The 22,454-nt window shown below is 49.1% G+C and overlaps 1 protein-coding gene across 1 annotated transcript in view; it reads left to right on the top strand.

Moving 5' to 3' along the window:
• Positions 1-22,454, top strand: part of Myo5b (myosin VB) — a 302,139-nt gene that overhangs the window by 273,904 nt on the left and 5,781 nt on the right. Inside the window, exons 30-39 of the mRNA XM_036205228.1 lie at positions 4,357-4,434; positions 7,287-7,485; positions 9,392-9,485; positions 11,641-11,784; positions 14,405-14,556; positions 16,103-16,192; positions 17,336-17,486; positions 17,864-18,149; positions 19,244-19,418; positions 21,108-21,188. Coding sequence (XP_036061121.1) covers positions 4,357-4,434; positions 7,287-7,485; positions 9,392-9,485; positions 11,641-11,784; positions 14,405-14,556; positions 16,103-16,192; positions 17,336-17,486; positions 17,864-18,149; positions 19,244-19,418; positions 21,108-21,188 — 1,450 coding nt within the window. The remainder of the gene's footprint in view (positions 1-4,356; positions 4,435-7,286; positions 7,486-9,391; positions 9,486-11,640; positions 11,785-14,404; positions 14,557-16,102; positions 16,193-17,335; positions 17,487-17,863; positions 18,150-19,243; positions 19,419-21,107; positions 21,189-22,454) is intronic.

Here is a 22,454-nt window from a genome sequence, read left to right on the forward strand (position 1 = left end):
ATGAATGAGCGGAAAGAGCATGGATAGTATTAAATTAGAAAGCAAGCTGACAGCCGGGCTGGGCTTATCGCTCTGATCTTCAGAACTGAAATTGCTCCCAGCCTTCTTTCTGTTCTTTCCTTCAGCTGTCAGGAGTCTAGTCCTCCATCTAGGTCTTTCCAGGGGCTGCTCAATGCCCCAGATTTTGTCATCTTCCCTCAATAACAGTGGAGGTGATGAGACAAAAATAGCCTTTACTATATCTCATAATCGTTCCACGCTCAGAAAGTTCAGCAAGCAATAGTGACCTCATAGCAGAGAACCCAAGTTAAGAAAGAATGGCTGTCTAGAGGAGGAGCAGTCGGGGGACCTGGGTCCCCAATATCTGCCACATTAGGCACCACAGAAGTTTGTCTCTTTGGGTTTTGTGCCAGCCTCAGCTTTGAGAAAGTTTTTGCAATTACTGCAAATCTGAGCGTTAAGTGGAAAAGCAGCTGGACTTACTAGCAGGGAAGGGGAGTTAGGCTGTGATGCTGGGGATCCCAGACAGGCACCCCCTTATGACAAGGGTGCTGTGAAGATAGAGATCTGCTATGCCTTTCCTGTAGTTGGCCTGTAATGGAGAGCTTTACATACATACAAATTGTGTCTTGCATGTATGGTCAAATGGAATCCCTTTAGAATTTTGATGAAATCTGTACCTAGAAAATGTGTACATATCCTGAGTTCAGGCTAGAATTCTGAGAAGAGCCCAGATACACTTCAGTCCCATGTGCAGCCCCTCCAATTCGGCACTCTTCCCACCTGCTGAGTGTTCATGGCCTGTTGAGATCTGCGGAGAAATTCCTCCTGTTCTGTGTCTCCCCTGCACTGTCCACCTGCGGGCAAGCATTTTTCCTGCACTGTGAGCCTGTGGGCAAGCATCTCCCCTGCACTGTCAGCCTGCAGGCCAGGGTCTCCCCTGCACTGTCAGCCTACAGCCCAGCAGTACTAAGGCTTGCTCTGGCAAGAGCTCCTAGAGAGTAAATCACTCCCTCTTCTGCTTCTTATGCTGCCATCTTGGGAACTAGGAGTGGCCAGCATTGTTGTGACTGCTTTGCTTACAGAAAAGCTAAGGGAAAGAAACAGCCATGGAAGCCAAGCTTAGAGTTAGATGTCTGTCATCCTCTCCCAGCTGCTCTGGGAGAATGATGGAAATGGGAACTAGGAGAGAAGCTGCTGCCACCACCAGGCCAGCCTCCCCTATGCAGAAGCTCCAGGCCACATGGCATGGAATGTGGCTGGGACTCAGCTCAGGTCTGCCTTCAAGAACAGTACTCCTCTGACCCCCACACCCCACCTCCATACACTGTCACCAAAGCCCTGCCAAGGCTATTGAAGTCCTCCACAGCAAGTCAGAGAGTGCACTGTTGCGTCTGTCCTTGGGACCCAGGGAACAGCAGGAGGCCTCAGCACAGAAAAGCTTTATTGCCTTTGTCTAGAGCCAGGGCCTTTGGAGGTGCCAGTTCCTAGAGAGACAAGTGTGGCTAGACAGAACCTAGCTCTGAAGGTAGCTTCCCTCGTGTGGCCTCTTTCTCCCTCTGTGTCTGGGATCCTGATCTGCTTCTCAGAGGCCCCAGCAAAGATGCTGGGCTGCTGAGAGAAAGTTCAGTGTGAACTAAAGAAGTGCCCACAGAGCATATATAGGGTCTTCCTACACACACGGAGCCGACCAGCCTCAACATGCCTGGATCTATGGTCCTATTTTCTGAGGTCTGCAGAGGGACGTGCATCCTTTTCGAAACCATTTCTGTTGCATGACCTCTACAGTAGAAAATACTTCAGAGGTCCTAAAGCTCACTTAACCTAACACATGGAAAATCAGGCCAGGGAATGCAGAAGAGCATCTGGTAGGGCTCCTGGCTCCACGATGAACCGCAGGCCCTGTTGATTATTCCTTTGTATTTAGCCTCTTCAGGTGTGTCTGTGCACACGGGAATCCATGAATATTTCTTGATTTCCTGAAGCTAGGCTGTTTGGCTTTCCTCTTCCCACCAGCAGATGTCACTCTCTTCCCAGCCACACTCCCAAGTGTAGGCATGAAGCGTCTGAGTCTCTGGTACTTTGGGTCTCTTTCACCTAGGAACAAAAGTCTCTACTGAGTCCTGAGCTGATTCACTAGGTTTTAATTTACTCATGTGCCTCTTTTCAAGTTTTGAAGCAGAGGGTCTGGGATGTACCTTATTACCTTTTACCTTTTTCCATGATACCCAGCATGTGACAGAATTCAGAACTCTATTTCCCTGTAAAATTAGTAACATGAGGACTGATGGTAACTTCCAAGAAGTATGTCTGGACATCACCCACATGCCACTCTGAAAAGGATGAGAATTACAGAAGTGAGACCCAGAAGTCCCCTCTCAGGCTCTAAAGATCAGTCAGCAAGACTGAGAAGCCTCAAAGGAAGATTGGGAGACCCCCAGAGGTCCAGCCAAGGTGCCAGCATGTCTCCACTTGCTGCAGAGGGGATAGCTGGAGTACAGCACGCTGGCCTTCATCTCTCTTCAGCCCTGGTGCATACTTGCTGAGCACTTCCAAGAACTCCTACAGCCCCAGGGCCTCCTTTGGACCCTAGGTAGATGCGAGCCTTCACATCTGAGAACAGGAGGTGCAGATATCAGCCCCTGCTCAACACAGCCTTAGGTCTCCAGATTTTCTGAGACATGTGGCTTACCCAGGACACCTAACTCCTGGGCATAGGAAGAGAAAGCAATATCGGGCTATCTTAGTTACTTTTCCATTTCTGTAGTAAAACACCATGGCCAAGGCCATTAATAGAAAAAAATAGGGACTTACAGTTTCAGGGAGTTAGAGTTCGTGCCCATTACAGTGAGGAACATGGCAGCACAATGCTGGAGCAGGAGCTGAGAGCCTAGATCTTGATCTAGAAGCCCAGGGCAGAGAGAAATACTGAGAATGGCAAAGTACTTCCAAAGCTCACCCTCAGTTACACACCTCCTCCAACAAAGGCCCCCCAATCCTTCCCTAACAGTTCACCAACGGGGGGCCAAGTATTCACACCTGTGGAGGCCATTGTCATTCAAACCACTACACTGGTGAAGTTCCAGGCGTTCATGTGGCAGAAGGCTTAGATGGCGGTGTTCCTCAAAATAACCTCGTTGGCAATATCCTCCTTACTGCCTTGCCATCGAGATGGGAGCTTCTAACACTAAAGGTTTGGCTATAGACTAGGACCAGAAGCCACAGAAAGGTCCTAGAAGTAGACCGTCAGAGAGAGGTTGGCACAGATGTGGGCACCCCAGCCCAGGAAACAGACTGTAAGCATGGCAGGTCTGGTGACCTCCTGCTAGAGGCTGGCTCTGGAAGGATCTGGATGGATACTTTCAGCCTCTGGGCTTTACTCAAAACATGACTAAACAAGACAGTAGCTGGCTTGACCAAGGCTGTTTCGTTTGCCATCTGGGTTCTGGCATGGGCTAAATGGCCTTTCTAGCAGGCTGTGTGGACTAATTCTTGCTCCATGATTCATGCCCTCTACCAACTAGCTCACTGGCCTTTAAAGACACCCTTGTGCCCAGGACTTTGTGGGGTGGGATAAAAAGAGCATGGCACACAGTGACCTCTAAGAACCACCTTAGCTGACATCAGGCAGATGTCATGATCAATAGAAAATACCAGGGACCTGCTTTCATGGGTTGACCGGACAGGGAAATGGTATGTAACATAAGTCAAGGGAAGACATTCGGTTCTCAGCCTGTAAGTTTGTTGTAGTTAACTTTAACACACACACACACACACACACACACACCCCTACACCTCTGTAAGGAGAGCTGGAGTTAAGGTTACTAAGCAATTACATGCTCTTAGAGAATGGGAGAATGGCAGAAAGCTGTGCATTGAAAGGTAGGCCAGCATCCTCCATACCATGAGGGCCTGCTCAGCCCTGTGGTGCTGTATGCTCATTTGGTGTACTCTCTTCAGACCCTGTTTAGACTTGTCCCCCTGTACTTTGGTTCTTTCAGATGGAAGAAAGCATGGTGGGTATGAGACATGGAAGTGCTATGGTCCAGCCTGGGCTATTGTGCGGCTGTTCTTTGTAGAGTTACTGGAACAAGTACAGCTCTCTGGTGTCTTTGGCAAACATGTACCTGAGCTGCAGCTATTGGTGGATCTCTGTGAGACCACATGAACCTCTTTCCCAGACAGTACCTGAAACCTGGGATACTCCAGGAGGAGTCTGTCTGCAAGAGTGGTGGGAAACAGCTTGCAATTCATACCCTTTTCTTGACTCCAAGCCTTGCCTGTAAGCCTTCCAGTCTGTCTGAATGCCTCTCTCCTCTCCACTGGACACCCTCTTTTTCTGCACTTTATTTCTAGCCAGACTGAGGATTGGGGATATTTGAATGAAGATGGAGAACTCGGCTTGGCTTACCAAGGCCTAAAGCAAGTTGCCAGGTCAAACACGCTGCTGTCTTGTATGTGCTTCATCTGTGTGCCTTCTCATGTCTACGCTCCTTATTTTGGCCTGAGCAACTGGGAGAGTGTTGGGCACATTCACATGGGCTTCTGACCAGCAGTCCCTAGGGGTGTCCATTCATCATTTTGTGTCTGGGCAATGTAGATAACATCAGCAGAAGCTGCTTGCCTGGGTCAAGATGGTGGTGGCACTGGGTGGCCCAGTTGAACCTGAGAAACCACGTGGCCCAACTCTTCATTCTATAGATGGAGAAAAGAGGCAGGGTTTCTATAGCAGAAGTCACACAAAGGAAACTTAGCTGTGGGACTCTAGGGCCCATGATGCTGCTGACATGGTACATGCCACCCTTCTTAACCCTTCAGGGGTAGCCGAAGTCCTTGACCTCATTTGCATGCTGGCTGTGCTGCACATGCAAGGCCCCTTGGTACATGCTATCAGCATGCAGCTGGTCCCAGCACTACCCGATGAGTGCTGAGGATACAACATGCTGTCTGCCCCTCATAGCACCCTGTGAGCACAGCTTGGCAGGTTTAAGGGACTAGTTCAGTTCTGGTTAAGTAGACAATCTAACATTTGGTATCAGCAGCAACACTGACCCCATCCACCTTTAGCAGTCTCTGAACAGTTTAGCCAGGGACATATACAGAGAGAGGACATACTTAGCTAAGGCCTGTCATACTTGCTGTGACTTTTAGAGAACAGAAGCATAACTTGGTTAATTTGTTCTCAAAAAGAAATGGGGGTTGGGGGGTCATCCATCAGAGCGTGTTTCTTAAAAGAAGAAGCAGGCCCAGGGAGGTGAATGAGGGCTAGGCTGGCTCCCTCAGTGACTGGGGGGTGCCCGTGCCTCAGCTGTCATGTGGCCCTCTCCCTGCCACTGCTGGTGGTGAGATCATGAAGAATCCCACATGGCAATGAGGGGAACAGCAGGTCCAGTGCTGCAGCCTTTGCTAGGCCCCTGAGCAGGTGGCGTGGTCAGGTTCCTCACTGTTAGATGGTGGACCAGAGCAGGCCCTGCCACACAGGGTCAGCAGATGGAAGAGGATCACCTCAGGTAAAGCTTTACGTATGTAGAAAGTAGAGAAGCATTAGCTTCCTGTGGTGGTTATTCAACAAGGTCAGAGTCCCGTAAGTTTGCTTTGTTAGAGCAGGAACCGGTGTGCACATTTCCAGGGCGCTCCTCATGTCTGTCATGAGATTCGATGTGGTACAAAGAAGAATCAAGTGAATGCATTGGAAAATAGCACACAGGTCCTTGCTTCAGGAGATCTTTCACATGCTTGGATGTGAATCTTGTTCCTGGTGTAGAGCCCTGAGCTGAATCCACTTGTGAGTAAGGCAGATGCGAGCAGGGGACACATAGCATGTCAGAAAGTGGTCCTGGGACAGCTCACTAGAACCAAAAGGTCTACGCCCTCCTTCTTGCTAACTTTACTTCTTACACTGATGGTCTTTAGTCTGTTGTAGCCAATGCTGAATGGTGTCTGAATACTGTGTGCTATCGAAAATGCCAGTTCATTACCAAAGTATCCTCTACCACTCTCAGGTTCCTGTTGTTTCCTGTGGTAGTGGGCCTGAGGTGGTGGGCAATCCCTTCATCATCTTCTCTTTCATCCATATCCCTTTGCTGAGAACCCCTCACACATGTCCGCCTGTAGAACTGACTTGGCTGCCTAAAATGTGGCTGCTTCTGCCAACAAAACCAGTGTCCTCTTTCTCTCTTGTTCCCCTTTTCTATGGTACTTTGCAAAACAGCAAACGCATGGTAGCTGCCCACTCCTTGCCATCTGGACACTAGGAGATGGCCCTAGGCAGAAACTTTACCACATCTCAAGAAAAGACTGGGGTGAGCGTGTCCTTCAGAACCCACCGACCATGTCCCTTTTTGCTGAAGGTGACCTAATAGATCATAAAGCTACATCAGGTGACTGAAGTCCCAGGAGATGCCCATGTTGCATCTGGCCATGTCAGGGTCAGATCCGAGCTGAAGCTCCTGCTAAAGCAGGCAGGCGCTGACCTTGAACTGTGGACCTCTTAGACAGAGGTCTCTGAGCTTCCTCCCGAGCCTCTCCAAGCTTCCTCTGGATCTTTGTTTCTTATGGCAGATTCCCCCAGACAGTCTTAGCCGTTTAGACCGGAGGGACAATTGTAAAGGATGACTTATGAGGTAAAGTGGGGCAGTAGGGTAGAAAGAGAGGCAAAACAGTATCTCTTCTCCTTCTAAAAAAGAGAGGCATCTACTGAAGGGAAAATAAACTAATATAATGAGCTCTGTTTATCAGTATTTTGTCTTCACGAGACAGGGTTTCTCTGTGTAGCTTTGCACATTTCCTGGAACTCACTTGGTAGACCAGGCTGGCCTCGAACTCACAGAGATCCTCCTGGCTCTGCCTCCCAAGTGCTGGGATTAAAGGCGTGTGCCACCACCGCCTGGCTTACAAGGAAATTCTTACAAACTTTGGAGCAGATATTGACGCCACTATTTCAAGGACACTATGAGACTTTTATCTGTATTAACGGCGTGTTGTCATGGAAACAGTCTTTCAATCCCAAACCAGTAGGCTGTGCCCATAGGGGGGAAAATGAGGGTGATAAAAGAAGCCTAAACCCAAGGGTGCCTTTGGCCTTGGTTTCTGGTCATCTGAGAGGATGGCAAGTTGGCTTGCTTGCCTGTTGGTACCTCACCCCCACGCAGCATCATCCTTGCTGGGGCCATATGATTACTCCTGCTATGTGCTTGGCTGCTCCCCTTGCTGTGTTTGTCTGTGGCCATTCACTGTGGGTGCCCACTCCAGCCACATGGTAACCCGGCCTGCTTTCTTGGGTGCAGGTTGCTGGAGGCACAGCTGCAGGCTCAGAGCCTGGAGCATGAGGAGGAGGTGGAGCGTCTCAAGGCCCAGGTGGAGGCTCTGAAAGAGGAGATGGACAAGCAGCAGCAGACCTTCTGCCAGACCCTGCTGCTCTCCCCAGAGGCCCAGGTGGAGTTTGGGGTCCAGCAGGAGATAACGCGACTGACCAATGAGAACCTGGTAGGTGGCTGTGCCTCGTGGGTTATAACTCTTGGGATCCTTTCTAGATGGAATATGATCAGGAGCTGCCAGATGGGCAAGGCTCATGTCCTTAGCTCTACAGTAGGAACAGAGACCTAGAAAGTCCTGTCTGTTGACGAGTGATAATTGAAACACATAGCATAGGAGGACTTGATGTATTAAAATGGCCATGTCCATATCCAGGCCAGGGATTCTGGCAGATCCCAATGGGGACAGCTTGGCTGTGCTCCACATGGAGCTGGAAGATCTGCTGAGCTTTATTCTGGTGTCTGGACTTGGGTCTTCCTCCATGAGGTCTCATGTGCCCTGTCTTATTCCCTAGCCTAGCCTGAGATGCTGTATGTGGTACTGGCTTCCAAGAAGAAGAAAGCAGGAGCCATAGGGCTCCTACAAGGCCTGTGCCCAGAACCAGCATGACATTACTCCTGCCCCATGCTAGTAACCAAGACAAATCTCACAGCTCAGCCGGATGTAGTAGGGAGTACTTGTCCTTTGATGGGAACAGAAATCATTGGTGGCTATCTTTGGTGATCATGGCAGATGTTAGAAGGATGGGAGGGTGTGTCCCCTGGAGAATTTACAGGTCAGGAGGAAGACAAAATGAAGGACATAAGGAAAACAGTATTGATTAGCAGCACAGATTACAGAAAAAGAAGAGATTGGACTAGAGGATTTATGGAGGACTAGGTAAACATTTAGACGCCCCTCATCTGAGAAGAGAATTTTGTGGTTTATGGTATCTATTTATTATTTGTGGGGAATCCTACCACACGTGTGGCCCCTAGAGGAAAGCTCACGGGAGTCAGTTCTCTGCACTGTGTAGGTTCTGAGGACAGAACAGGCTCGGCAGCAGTGCCAGGGCCTGCTGAGCCGTCAGGCCAGCCTCTTTTCAATGAAGATAAAGGCCCTCCATAGCATGGGTATGCATCTTGTAGCTGGCTCTCTTCTGCAGCCCGCCCTTAAAGCCTTCTCCATTCTCTGGCCCCCACAGTCACTGCACTCTTTTTCACACACACACATACACACACACGCACACACACACACACACACACACACACACACACACACACACACGTCCTTGGACTCCAAGGAAAAGTTTCTGTCCTGGTGGTGGAGCACCAGCTATGGAGCATTCGCCTAGCACACATTTCCCTGGCCCTGGGTTCTCTACCCTGTAACACACACGGGGTGGAGTGTGAGAATACACACCCAAGAGGTTTCAGAGGTCCTGGATGAACTGCTTACTTCTCTCTCTGTTACTTTGGCTGCCTAGGCTTGGCTCTTAAGATGAAAGCAGGACTGCTTCCCTCTCTCACTTCCCTACCTCCAAGAGCCACAGCCCAGCGTGGTGGGGATGATAACGATTGCGAAGTCCTTCTCTGGGCAGCTTACTGTTCTAGATCCCAGTAGACTGACTTGCTTCCAGGGGCAACTGTTGCTAGTGACTGAGGCCACAGCCCCTGTCCTGTTTGGCTTCCCATCCCAGAAGCCTGTTTGGCTTGCTGACCCTTCCAGCTATATGCCTACATGACTACACCTCCACCCTGAGTGCTGTCCACCGCTCCCCTGGACACCTTGATTGGGTGTCCTCTGGGGAGGCTTGACTTCGGGAGCCCTAGGATTCCATGCAGCGCCAGAGTGCCCCAGTGGGAGGAATTCGCCCTGGGAGGAGTTCACCCTGTTGTTGTTGCTGGTAGTGTGAACTCTTGACTCATCGCCCTTCCTGGGTTCTGAGCAGGTGCTGAGCCTGTGTGAGGCGGCCCTTCTGCCCTTACCTGAGTGGGGCTCCTTAGCCTCCTTGGGTCCCTGTGTTCCTGGCAAGGATTTTCCCTTTCCTTCAGTGTGAGGCCAACATCCTGCTCACACTGCTCCCTTGTGCTTTCAGGATTTTAAAGAATTGGTAGAAAAGCTGGAGAAGAATGAAAGGAAGCTGAAAAAGCAGCTGAAGATTTACATGAAGAAGGTCCAGGACTTAGAAGGTAGTGTGCCTGGGTGTGCATGAGAAGAGGCCTGGGTGCGTGCATGAGGCAGAGCTGACTTGGCCAGCCTGTGGGACTTCATCAGTTTCCTGGTGGCTGTGCCTGCTCCAGCCCTGTCATGAGGGATTCTGCTTCCTGGAAGCTCACATCTCAACAGGGAGGGAGACCTGCTCGAGCAGGTGTGAGCCAGGTTCTGCAGGCTGGAGGAGTGAGACACACAGGTTCACAGTGGTCCCTGCCCTTGGAGGGCAGAGAGTCATGAGGCTTTCTGGTGTGAAAGAACATTGTGACACAATTAAACTCTGAATTTGGAGTCTAGCCCAGAGGGAGGGACAAACAGAAGGCTAAATCACTTTCCTAAAACTGTGGGCATGTTCTTTCCTGGAACTCTAACTGTTGTGCTCTCTAGACATGTCCCACCCTGCCTGTAGCCCTCAGGCCCCTGGTGTCCCTGATAACTCTCTTCTTCCTTCTCCCCTGAGCTCAAGAGCCACCACCCTAGGCTTGGAATCATGCCCTGTGCTATCCTTAGGCCACAGTCTCTGGGCACACCACTGATCACCGAGTGTATAGCTGCTGCTCCTGTAGTATCAGGGGCATCTCTGCCCGCCCACACCAGGCAGCTTGTGACCTTTTCTCAGTTGATGGTCTCCCTGCATGTGCCCTGTGCACCTCCGTCATCTATAGGGTTCTTATCTCTGGATGCTCCGTAGTCATTTTCCAAGTGTCTCCGCTTCCAACCTCTCCATGCTGCTAGGTCCAGAAGACCTACCTTAACCTTTCTCCATGATTCAGGCTGTGTGTGCCCTGACTACCCTGGGACCAGCCTTCATCCTCTTTGCCCAGGTGACTCAGTAGCTTCCCAGGGCCTCTGCTCAGAGAGAGCACTGTCAGCCCTCTCCCCTCCCCATAGCCAGCAGAGTAAAATCCCAGCTCTTACCTGGTGCTCCTCTGTATGTGAACATATATGCATGTGCACATACACAGAGCATCCCTCCAGCCAGTTACAAATTCCTACCATGATCACTTGCCCAGCTCTTTTCCCATTCATCTAGGGCAGTGGTTCTCAACTTGTGGGTCACAAACCCTTTGGGGGTCATATGACCCTTCCACAGGGGTCACCTAAGTCTACCAGAAAACACAGATATTTACATTACAATTCATAACAGTAGCAAAATTACAGTTATGAAGCAGCCATGAAAGTATTTTTGTGATTGGGAAGATAGAGAACACAGCATTAGGAAGGTAGAGAACCACTGCTCTCGGGATGTTTTGATGGACCAGCCTTGTCCTTGTCTGCTTTCTTCCTTTCTGCTTGGCTTTCTCGGTGTTCCACCTCCACCAGCACCTATGGTGCTCACTCCTGGCCTGGCACCTGGCCAAGCTGCATTGTCAAGTGTTTTTCTGTGCAAACACACAAAGGCACCTCCTCAGCTAGACTGGTGGGGGCAAAACTGGGGATTTCATATCTGTCCTGTGCTGATGACAGTCCCCTCACACTGTCAGTACCCAGGTGTGCCATGAATAAATATTTGGCATCTACTACCTTCCCTTGGGCCGGAGAAAGGTCTGAATGAAGTTTAACAAGTCCTTGATACCCACGATGAGTACCACTAAGATGTCTCCCAGATAGTGTGCTTACGTAGGCTCACACTACATTTAGATGGCAGCTACAGTGTTTCTGCCCCACTGGCACCACCTGCTCCCCTGGCCAGCCCACAACTGTACCATCACAGTGTCCTGATGGCCAGTGCAGTGCTGTGGTATGCACAGGGAACTGCGTGGAACAGGGCTGGCTGGCTCTCCTCCCAGACTCAGCGACCTTCCTTACAGCTTGGTAGGAGGAGAGAAAGAAGCACTTGCCAGCAGGGCAGGCTGAACATGGCTGCCACTACTTCTCACATTTTCTCTGGTCCCAAACCTACCCATTTATTTCCCTTTCAGAGATTTTCCTCCTCTTGTCCACAGCGGACCACAGCACAAGTGCTGAAGTCCTTGACCCACAGATAGAGAGGGTTCAGGCTGCAGGAACAGGCTCATAGAGTATGGATGCTCCAGTACCCTGAGCATGATCCCCAAGCCTGGACATCCCTCCTGCAGGCTGGCATTCAGCTGCATGTTCTTACCATGTTTCTGTTCTCTCTCTCCCACTCAGCTGCCCAGGCATTGGCACAGAGTGACAGGAGGCACCATGAACTCACAAGACAGGTCACAGTCCAGCGAAAAGAAAAAGACTTCCAAGGCATGCTGGAGTACCACAAAGAGGACGAGGCCCTCCTCATCCGGAACCTGGTGACAGGTCAGGATCTGCAGTGGCATGCCACCTGCCAGCCCTCCTTCCTCTCCCATCTCTATTCGCCCCCAACCCTCCCGTCTCCCCTGCGGATCTTCTTAATCCCCTCCTCCACCTCATGGCCACCATCTATAGCTGTTCTATGCTTCCCTGATGCTTTTCCAAAACCCCACCCCCTGTAGCCTCGCATCAGCGCAGGGAAGAGAGGCCTCTGTTGTGCCAGGGGCTCCTGCCCTCCGCACGCTTCTCTGCGGTGGCTGCTGCAACCCTTCTTTCTCTGGGGATGTTCAGGGTGGGCCATGCGCATTGGCAATAGCAGGACAAGCCGTGCAAGCTTGTCAGCAGCTGTGCCCAATGCCATACCCTCCCTGATTGTTTAATACTCCCAGCATCTATACCAGTAGAATGGAGCTAGGGAGGAAGCTGGGTTCAGTGCAGGGCTTTCTCACACAAGGAGTCAGAGCTCAAGGTAAACATTACCCTAGAGGAAGTCACTCCAGGGCAGGGAGGTCTCTGCCAAGTACTGTACCTAAGCCAAGAGCACAGGAGAAATAGAACATGACTTCTGTGTGGTTGCCCTTCAGACATTTGATTTGGGCATTTTTAATAGCTTGCTGATGACTATCATGCTCCAGTGACTCTGTGGTAAATATAAAACACAAAGTTTACAACATCAGAGCTAACTGAGTAAGTAAATAGGACTCTAAAACTTAATGACTTAAATAAGCGTAAGTCAAGGGCCCCTTCCTGCTCTTATGCTTAGATTGGCTCTAGGTTACCAAGGATACCAAGGAAGAGTACATCATTGTCTGCCTTTCAGTGACACCCATATACAGAGATGGACCACTTCATAGGAACCCATCATTGGCTAGTTGCTTCAGAGAGGAGAAGAAAGTAGAGTTGTAATCCCCATCCTGTGAGATGCTAATATTATTCCAAGGCAAGGCAAGCTGCTTAAAATCTGCACATAGGGAAAGCTTGAAGTAAGGCGTTAGAGATTGGCAGTGGGCCTATTGAACTGCGTTTTTCCCCTGGATGAATACTGCTGGCATTCTAATTAGAGCGAAGAGCCAATCTATAGCCTAGAATCTAGAATATGCCAGAATGTTAACCAGATGTTATGGCCTGTAATTAACACTAACTAGAAGGATGTTATTTGAGAGAATGAAGTAACCTGTGTATTAGTTGAAGATAATTTAGCCCAGCCCAACCCCAACCCTCATTGGCCTTGGCAGATGACTTAAGGATCCTGCTGGTCCAGACAGAGAGTGGGGGCCTCCCCATTTGTGAGCTCTAAGCCCAGAAGGCATTTGGGGTTTGGTTTGGGTTGGGTAATGAGACTGAGAGCCAAGTGAGGTGCTGGGGCCCTTTCTCACCCACCATCTTAACCTGGCACCAGACCTTTCTTCCCACTGCCCTGGTTTCTTGCCATTATTCATTACTTTAATCCTGGCTTCTTGGCCCCTCAGGATACTAGAAGCCATCAGAAAGCTTCCCGGAGGCCTTAGGAGGAGGGGCAGGGAGCCTGAGTATCAGTGTGGAGTTCATAGAGTCACATCCACGGGTGGGAAAAGGGTGGACAAGAGTAGCTGGACAAAGTGTTGAGCAGAATGGCAGTGGGCTGCTGGACCAGTTCAGCTTTGAGACATCAGGGAAAGTGCTGCCAGGAAATCGTTCCAAACTGATTTGCTATAAGATAGGATATTGTTAAATTCTCCTGGTATTAATCTTCAGTTTTGAAGTACCCACTGTGTCTAGTCAGAAGTTCAGGTGCCAAGAAGTGGAGTTCTCACGTCATTGCATGAGCCCATACAGCCTGCCTCTAGCTGTAAGCCCCTTCCTGAGACCATGGCATGCGTTTATAACTTGTAGCCTTTTCCTCCGTGAGGTAAAGAAGTCATCAAGGGCCTATTTATTTTACTGCTCTAATTCCAACACCTAGGAATGCAATATGCACTTTTGTTTTGTTTTATGACAAGCTTTCTCTTTGTAGCCCTGCCTGACCTGAAACTCTCTCTGTAGACCAGGCTGGCCTCAAACTCACAGAGATCCACCTGCCTCTGCCTCCTGAGTGCTGGAATTAAAGGTGTGAGCCAGTACATCCAGCCAGGCCATGCTTTTGTTTTTTGACCAGTGTCTCCAACTGGATGAATGTGTACGTTAGTTACCTTGTTGCTGTGACCCAGAGCAACTCAGAAAAGAGTTTGTTTGGCTTACAGTTCTGGAGGGATAGAAGCCATAAAGGCAAGGGAGACAGAGCAGCAGGCGCCCGCACAGGAAGCTAGCTGATCACATTCCATCTGCATGCAGGAAGCAGAGAGCGCAAGCAGGAAGTAGGGCAAGGCTATAAACCCTCAAGGATACATTTCCTCCAGCAATGTTCCGTCTTCTAAAGGCTCCATAATCCCCCTAACAGCACCAGCAGCTGAGGACTAGGTGTTCAGATACATGAGCCTATAATGGTCTCAAGCTACCACAGTCTCTCTTAGTCCTCTTCCAATCTCTGTGAGAAGTGGATTCCTGGGTGAGTTACAGGGAAATAATGCAAGTATTTCTCTTTGAGGCAAGGATTCTGACATTCGGGGTGTTGCCCCAGTAGATCTAACTCACCTGTTATTGCTGTTAGACCTGAAGCCCCACATGCTGTCGGGCACCGTGCCCTGTCTGCCTGCCTACATCCTCTACATGTGCATCAGGCATGCAGATTACACCAACGATGACCTCAAGGTACACTCGTTGCTGAGCTCCACCATCAATGGCATTAAGAAAGTCCTCAAGGTAGGTACCGCGCCTGTGCAGACAGCTGAGGTTCCCAGTAGCCTGAGCAAAGCTAATATCCCCATTGCTTCTCTGGCTCTGTGTTCAGCCAGTGAACCAGTTACATTACCTGGGATGCCTAGCAGTCCTCAGAGCAGGCTCAAGACTGCAGATGCCAGGAGACCAGGAAGACTCCAGTGTGGGCCTCCCACCACCTCTCTGTCGAACCTGTCTTTACAGGAAAACCTGGCTGCCCACTAGCATAGATGTTAGGGAGGTGGACGGCCTCTGAACCACGTTCAGGAAGCCACACTCTCACCTTTCCAAGGGACTGGGACACACTCTCAAGGCTGGTTGCGTACAGAAAGAGCAGCTGCCATTCACCAGTTTACAAGGTGAGGTAGCCTGAACCAGAACAGGACTGCTCTGGACGGCGAGAGTGGGGTGGTAAAACCGCTCAAGAATGTCCCCTTAAGACACAAGACGAAGGTAGCAGCTGTTGGGTGGTGAGGCATGTTCGCAAAGGAGCCGGGGTCAGGTGGTGGTAGGGATATTTTAGAGACAGGCATCTCAGTGACAGTCCTATGTCATAGACTGTCTCCTGATTCCCAACACTGTTTATTCCAAGGAGGCCAGCCATCCTTGAAAACTGTGGCCAAGCCTTTTCTGGTCTAGTGAACCTGTAATCAAGCTTCTGGCTGCATGCCCTTGGCAGCTGCCCCACCTTCCCTGTCTCAAGCTCCAGGCAGCATTATCTACTAATTGCCCTGAAGTGTATCATGCCTAGGCTGGTCACTCTCAAATCTGTGTCTCTAGCCTTGACCTCTTTTATAAGCTCCAGCAGGAGTCTAAGGCAGCCGAGGACTGCAAACATCACTTCCTTAGAGAGGCCTTCTACAGCTCTGGGCTAGATTAGCCCACTCTAGCCCATAGCCTGTGCGGTCAGCCTTGTTTTGTTCTCGTAGCTCAAATAGTCATTGCATTTAAATAACGGTGGTGTGTTACAGAACAGGCTCTGAGAAGTCCGTGGGCATCATACAGAACCTGGACAGATCGAGTTGTATATGGGTTGCTTAGCAGCCTTGCTCACTTAGTTTATTGCCGTTGAGCATCTGACTTCTAGGTCAGTGGGACACTAGTGTACTTCACTGCTGTGCTCCCTAGCATGCCTTGCATTGGACAGCTGGTAGGTCAGAATCAGAGTTGGCCAGAGCAAGGTTTAGACTAGACTAGAGCCCAGGGCTGCTGGGCCTAAGCTTCATTTGTGCCACTCAGCTCCACATTCTTCAGCTCTGGGAGACAGCCTGTTCTTCCCATGTGTTCGGGTACATGCACCACTCGTCAGGAGACCAGAGAATAGTTCTGTCTGGGTACCATCTCAGGGAGTGGAGGAACAGCAAATCTCTGTAAAGGGAATCCTCTCTGTCTGGAAAGTGGACCGCATACATCGGGGCTGCCCAGGAATGCTGGGCAACCCAGGAAACATGGAAAGAGAGGCACCAGGGATATATGTCAACCAATGGGAGACCCCTAACTCAGGGCCAGTGGTGTGCTTTTCTTTTCACAGAAGCACAATGATGACTTTGAGATGACGTCATTCTGGTTGTCCAACACCTGCCGCTTCCTTCACTGTCTGAAGCAGTACAGTGGGGATGAGGTGAGTGGTGAGCAAAGTGGCCCAAAGTGGACCCCACTTTATCTACTTGCATTTTGGATCCCCTATGCACGTTTGCTCTTGGAGACAAGATTTGAACCACAGTGTAACTAGCTCTGTGTAGCTAAAAAACAAGAATGAAAGGCCCGGTCTCTGAGCAGCCATCCACAGTCGCTCCTACTTTTGCCTGTTGTTAGAAGTCACTTTGTAATTTGAGGTGAGGGCAAGAGGTTGGGGGGGAGGGCATGACTGCCTCTTTGACAGTCCTGATCTTTTTGGCCGCTGTTGATTCCTCCTAGCCTGAAAAAGAAGGACATTGGAGCTAGGCTCAGTGGCACGTGTCTTCAGTCCCATCAACTGGGAGGCTGTGGTAGGAATACCACAAGTTTAAAGACAGCCTAGATGATATAGCAAGACCATCCCAAAACAAAAAAGATGGCAGTGAGAGGACCGAGGTCATAGGAGCCCCCCCACTTTTGGTTTTTCGAGTCAGGGTTTCCCTGTGTAGCTTTGCGCCTGTCCTGGAACTCGCTTTGGAGACCAGGCTGGCCTTGAACTCACAGAGATCCGCCTGCCTCTGCCTCCCGAGTGATGGGATTAAAGGCGTGTGCCACCACCGCCTAGCCAGGAGCCCTTTTGATGTTAGTGCTCATCCCAGATTACCTGTCCATCCTGCTACAGCAGGGTGACACCACTGTCACCCTTCCCACTCATCTGGTGACTGGCAAGATAGAGTTCCTAGGAGTCTCCTACACACAGAACCTGGCCTATGCCATATTCCTGTAGGGCCTTGCGTAGCCTAAGATTTTGGGCAATCTGAATGTGCAATCAGATAAACATTCAGAAAGCATAGTACCCTCCTTTATTAATTTATTTTTCTGGCTTTGGGTATTTAATATATGGAACTCACTTTATTTTGAGGGTCTAAATGATATAGGCCTTTTATTTACACAGTTCTGACTTGTCTGTCATGAGACTTCCACTACCTTGAAGGTCCAGGGCCATCCCAAAGACCTCATGTTTTCTAGAGCATCACACACAGGGAAGCCCTGCAAATAGGAAGTTGTTGAGGTGGCCCAAGTCCCAGAAGGTGTACAGAACCCAGGAGACCCCAGAAGCTTACTACTGCACATTCTTCCTCTGCAGGGCTTCATGACGCAGAACACCCCAAAGCAGAATGAGCACTGTCTCAAGAACTTTGACCTCACTGAATATCGGCAGGTGCTAAGTGACCTTTCCATTCAGATCTATCAGCAGCTCATTAAAATCGCAGAGGGCTTATTGCAACCTATGATTGGTAAGGTGCTGCTGAGGGACCTCCAGCACACATCTTGGGGTCTGGAGGGGGATGTGGGGGGTGGGGGGATTATGGCAAGCTTGCAGCAACCAGGTGTTACCAACTGTGGCTTCCACAAAGCCAAACCCATCCTGGGAGAGGCATGTGGTAGTACAGAATCCAGCTAGTATATAACCATTAGCTTTGTCCAATCACCAATGAATTTAAGTGATAATTTGCTCCATAGTTATTTTATGTCAGATGGAGCGCCTCCACACTCAAAATTCTTTGCCACATGTGTTAAGTCCCCTCATATGTTGACACTATGCACATCCAAATGGTCGCATTGAGCTGAGGGGTCCTACAGCAGACTTGCTCTAACCACGCCTTCCTTTCAGTTTCTGCCATGTTGGAAAATGAGAGTATCCAGGGGCTATCTGGCGTGCGGCCAACTGGTTACCGGAAGCGCTCCTCCAGCATGGTGGATGGAGAGAATTCCTACTGCCTGGAGGCTATCATCCGCCAGATGAATTCATTTCATATAGTCATGTGTGACCAGGGCCTGGACCCTGAGATCATCCTTCAGGTGTTCAAACAGCTCTTCTACATGATCAACGCTGTGACCCTTAACAATCTGCTCCTGCGGAAAGATGCCTGCTCTTGGAGTACAGGCATGCAGCTCAGGTGAGAGGTGCTCACCTCATGCCAGCGGTGGAGACTGAGAGGCCCAACACGGGGTGGGGGCAGAACACAGGACAGTTGTCCCCAGGGTGGTGGCCCTTGTCATAGACAGTATGTGGCTCAAATCCATCACCTTTTTATTGATTGGTGAAGTTCACCCTGCTGAGACAGTGACCTGATAAGCAAACTAGCACAAAGATGCTCACACTAGTTTAGAAACACTCAAATGCTCTTTTTTTTTTTTTTTTTTGAGCTGAGGATCGAACCCCAGGCCTTGCGCTTACTAGGCAAGTGCTCTACCACTGAGCTAAATCCCCAACCCCACTCAAATGCTCTTTAAAGATTAGTGAGTGTGGCTAGGTGGGCGAGAAAGATGGATGAGTTATTAGTTATCAGGGCTCTCAAGTATACATGTCTTTAAATGTTAAATATAAACTTTAATTTGGTATATTTATGCTTCCCTCCCTGTTAATATATATATAGAGAGAGAGGCATTAGGTATTTCACCTTTGCTTAATTTTAAGCTTGCATTCATCTGTTCATTCTTTACTCAACATACAGTTATTGACTGCTAGGCACTTTGCAGAGTTTGTTGGGCTTTTTTTAACGTGTGTGTGCATATAGGAGTGGTACATACATGTGTATACGAACATATGGAGGCTAGAGGACAACTCAAATACCCACCTAAGGAAAAAAAAATCTCACTGAACTGGCATTTACCACAATTGTCTAGGCTGGCTGGCCAACGAGATCTATCTCCACCTCTCCAGCACCAGGATGACAACACTGTGCCACCTCGCTCATTTTTTGTTTTGTTGTTGCTTGGTGTGTGTGTGTGTGTGTGTGTGTGTGTGTGTGTGTATGTGTGTGTGCGTGTAAATATAAGTCTGAGCTCAAACTGAGGTCCTCATGCTTGCAAGGCAAACATTTTACAAACTGAGCTATCTCCTTACCCATGTTTGGCAAGCTTTTAACCACATGAGATAATTAAAGTGGGGGCAAGGATAACACTAGTTACACCTAGCCTGCAAAACCCAGCAGGTACCCTCCCCCATCAACTTAAGGCTAACATGGCTCCCTTTTTACCTATGGCTAAGGTACAACATAAGCCAACTTGAAGAGTGGCTTCGAGGAAAAAACCTTCACCAGAGTGGAGCAGTTCAGACCATGGAACCTTTGATCCAGGCAGCCCAGCTCCTCCAGTTGAAGAAGAAAACCCACGAGGATGCAGAGGCCATCTGCTCTCTGTGTACCTCCCTCAGTACCCAGCAGGTACTGCCATTCAAGACCAGTGCTGGCCCTGCCAGTCTGTTCTTGCAAGGAGTTTGCTGATGCCATGCTCCTGGCCTTGTTGATGCAATTCCAATTTGCAACTGATGAAATGGTCTTGAGGAAGCAGAGACCACTTTGGTCTGACCTGATGCCGTTTCCCCGAAACTTACTGATCCTCCCTATGTGCTAACTTACACAGTGGTAAACCCACAAACCTTGAAAACAACTCTGTGAAATTGCCTGCGCACATGTTCTCTGATGTGCATGTATGGAGGTCAGGGAGTGACTGGAAGGAGCTGTTCTCTCTTCCATCATGTGGGTTCTGGGAATTGAATGCAGGTAATCAGACTTGGTGGCAAGGGCCTTCACCCACTGAGCTAGCTTGCTGGCCTCATGTCACAACTTTTTAAAAACAATTCCAGGTAGTTTCTTACCTAAGAGATTTCTTTTTCTGAATCTGTCAGTATGAGGCTGTTCGCTTTCTTTACATACTTTCTTTATAACTACAATTTTCACATTTTAAGACACCATTTATATCATTTTAGATGAAGCCTTAATGATCTAAAGGTACTTAAATATTAATTTAAATTCTTCTCCCCCAAAATTGTATTTATACCATAATTTGGTTGTAGACATATGACTAGTCTATAAAGAGATGGGTCCCCAGATCTTGCTTTTGATCGTGGCTACTTAGAATTGGACCACAGGAGCCAGGTAGTGGTGGTGCATGCCTTTAATCCTAGCACTCGGGAGGCAGAGCCAGGTGGATCTCTGTGAGTTCAAGGCCAGCCTGGGCTACAGAGTGAGTTCCAGGACAGGCGCAAAGCTACACAGAGAAACTCTGTCTCGAAAAACCAGTCTCTTCCAATCAAATGCATGCTCTTCCCAACCAACACCATTGTAGCCAACTCTAAACTCAATACGCAGAAGGGAGCATGCTTCTCGTACTTCCTTCGCTGTCTTCTGAAATGAACCGGAAAAGAACTCTTTAGAAAATTGCAAGGGCTCGTGTTTCTCGGCCCCAGTAACTGTTTTCCTTCTGTAAGTTTACTTCCTGCTTACAGTCGGCCTGGCACTGGTACTTCCACCAAAACAACTGATAGGCAGACAAAAGGCTGTCTGGTTAAGAAGAAAATCTCACTTGTAAATGAACTTTCCTTTTTCTTTTTGGTTTTTTGACATAAGGTTTCTCTGTATCCTCGGCTGTCCTGGAACTCACTCTGTAAACCAGGCTGGCCTCAAACTCACAGAACCTCCTGCCTCTGCCTCCCGAGTGCTGGGATTAAAGGTGTTATGCCACCACTGCCTGGCATAAGTGAATTTTCTTATGGAAGAGGTGTAAGCATGGTTAAGCGCGGTTAAGTAAACCTGGTGCTCTTCTGAAGAACCTTAGTTGCCAGCAGAACAGAGGCTGGGGGTTCCAGGCAGCAGCTTTCTGAACTCACTAGGCATAAGCCACCAAGCCTAGGGGAAGGGCGGGCATTGAGGACATGAATGTGGTACAGGAGCTCAAACCCACAGGGGCAGCCATGGGGTGGAAACTCGCCATAGACAGCAGCCTGAGCACACGCCTAGTGGGGTCTGTCCAGAGAGCTGGACATTTGTATGGTACCACTGTCAGAGTCCTAAAGTTCAAAGTGGCCTTCTGTTTGTCTAGCACTGAGCTAAACTGTGTTTTCATCCCAACAGATCGTCAAAATTTTAAACCTTTACACTCCCTTGAATGAATTTGAGGAACGAGTGACAGTGTCCTTTATACGGACAATCCAGGTGAGTCTTTGAGTGTTCATTTCATCAAGTCCCTAGTCAGAAGCCAAAAAGGACATTGAAAATGCAGATTTAACCTTCTCTTTACTAAGGCTGGCTACACTGTGTGCTAGAAAAACCTGCATAGGTTTCCTGCTTAAATGCACAGGAATCTTAGCATCCACAAGTAATATTAACGACATATGGACTTAAAGACATAAAGACAGATGGACTTACCTTTGCCACTCAGCTTTTCAACTCAAGTGTTTCATTGGCTGGGAGCACCTTACTGAATCAAGGCACCAGGCGAAATTAACAAGGTGGCTTAATATCAGTTCCACCCATGTAGAACTAAGAAATATTCTCTAAGAATTCAATCCAAACTCTCACACCTTGTCTTTGATACAGTATTTGTCTTTGGGGATCTGGTAGGAAGAAACTTCTTAGTCAGATGTATATGTAGATGTATCTTGAGAAGTGAGTTTTTAACTTAAACATGAGCTTCCTCAAGCTGAACCCAGGGAGATTTGGGTCCGGTGGAGAGCCTTCTTGTGTGACAGTGACTGACAGAAGCTGACTGTGACTCCACAAGAGGACTCATTTCTCCCAGTTACATGTGGGGAATACACTGGACAGATGCAGGAGTGATAAAGAGCCCTGAGAAAACAAGAGCTTTGGTACAGAATGCTGCTCTCCTTTACAAGGCTGGGGATTTTATTCTCAGATTTAAAAGAGATCTAGAGATTTAGAAAGAGTGCCTTGACACTGAAGAGACCGTGGAAAAGAGTAAATGAACTTTAGCCTGGTATTTGAGTAGAGATGAAGCCAGAGGTCAAGGGACAGATGCCAAGTCAGACTAAAGGTAGCTGTTGCCTCAAGGACAACAGGGAAATGCCAGGGCCTGCCAAGTGTACAGCCTTCAGAGCAGGCCAGCTCACCCACACAAGGGATTCATCCAAGTCAGGGAGGGTACTGAGGGTACTGAGTGGGAGGCCAGCATAGGATGAGCATAGAGCCAGCTCCTGAATGCAGAGAAGAGATTGGAAGAAAGGAGAGAAGCCACGAGGTACCCTGACCCACTACTGATTTTTGTGGAGGCCTGAAAAGCAACTTAAGCAAAAGTGCAAGTTTAGGAAGTCATTCTTGGATTTGAATCCGAGCCACATGGGAGGGAGAATCATAACACACCATAAACTGGCAATGTTGTCGTTTGCAAGAAGAGAATTCAGTCCAAAGTAGACTGACATATGCCAAGCAGGCCGTAGGCCTAGCAGACGAAGGATGTAGAGA

This window comes from Onychomys torridus, chromosome 13, assembly GCF_903995425.1.
Source record: "Onychomys torridus chromosome 13, mOncTor1.1, whole genome shotgun sequence".
NCBI classification, from domain to species: Eukaryota; Metazoa; Chordata; class Mammalia; order Rodentia; family Cricetidae; genus Onychomys; species Onychomys torridus.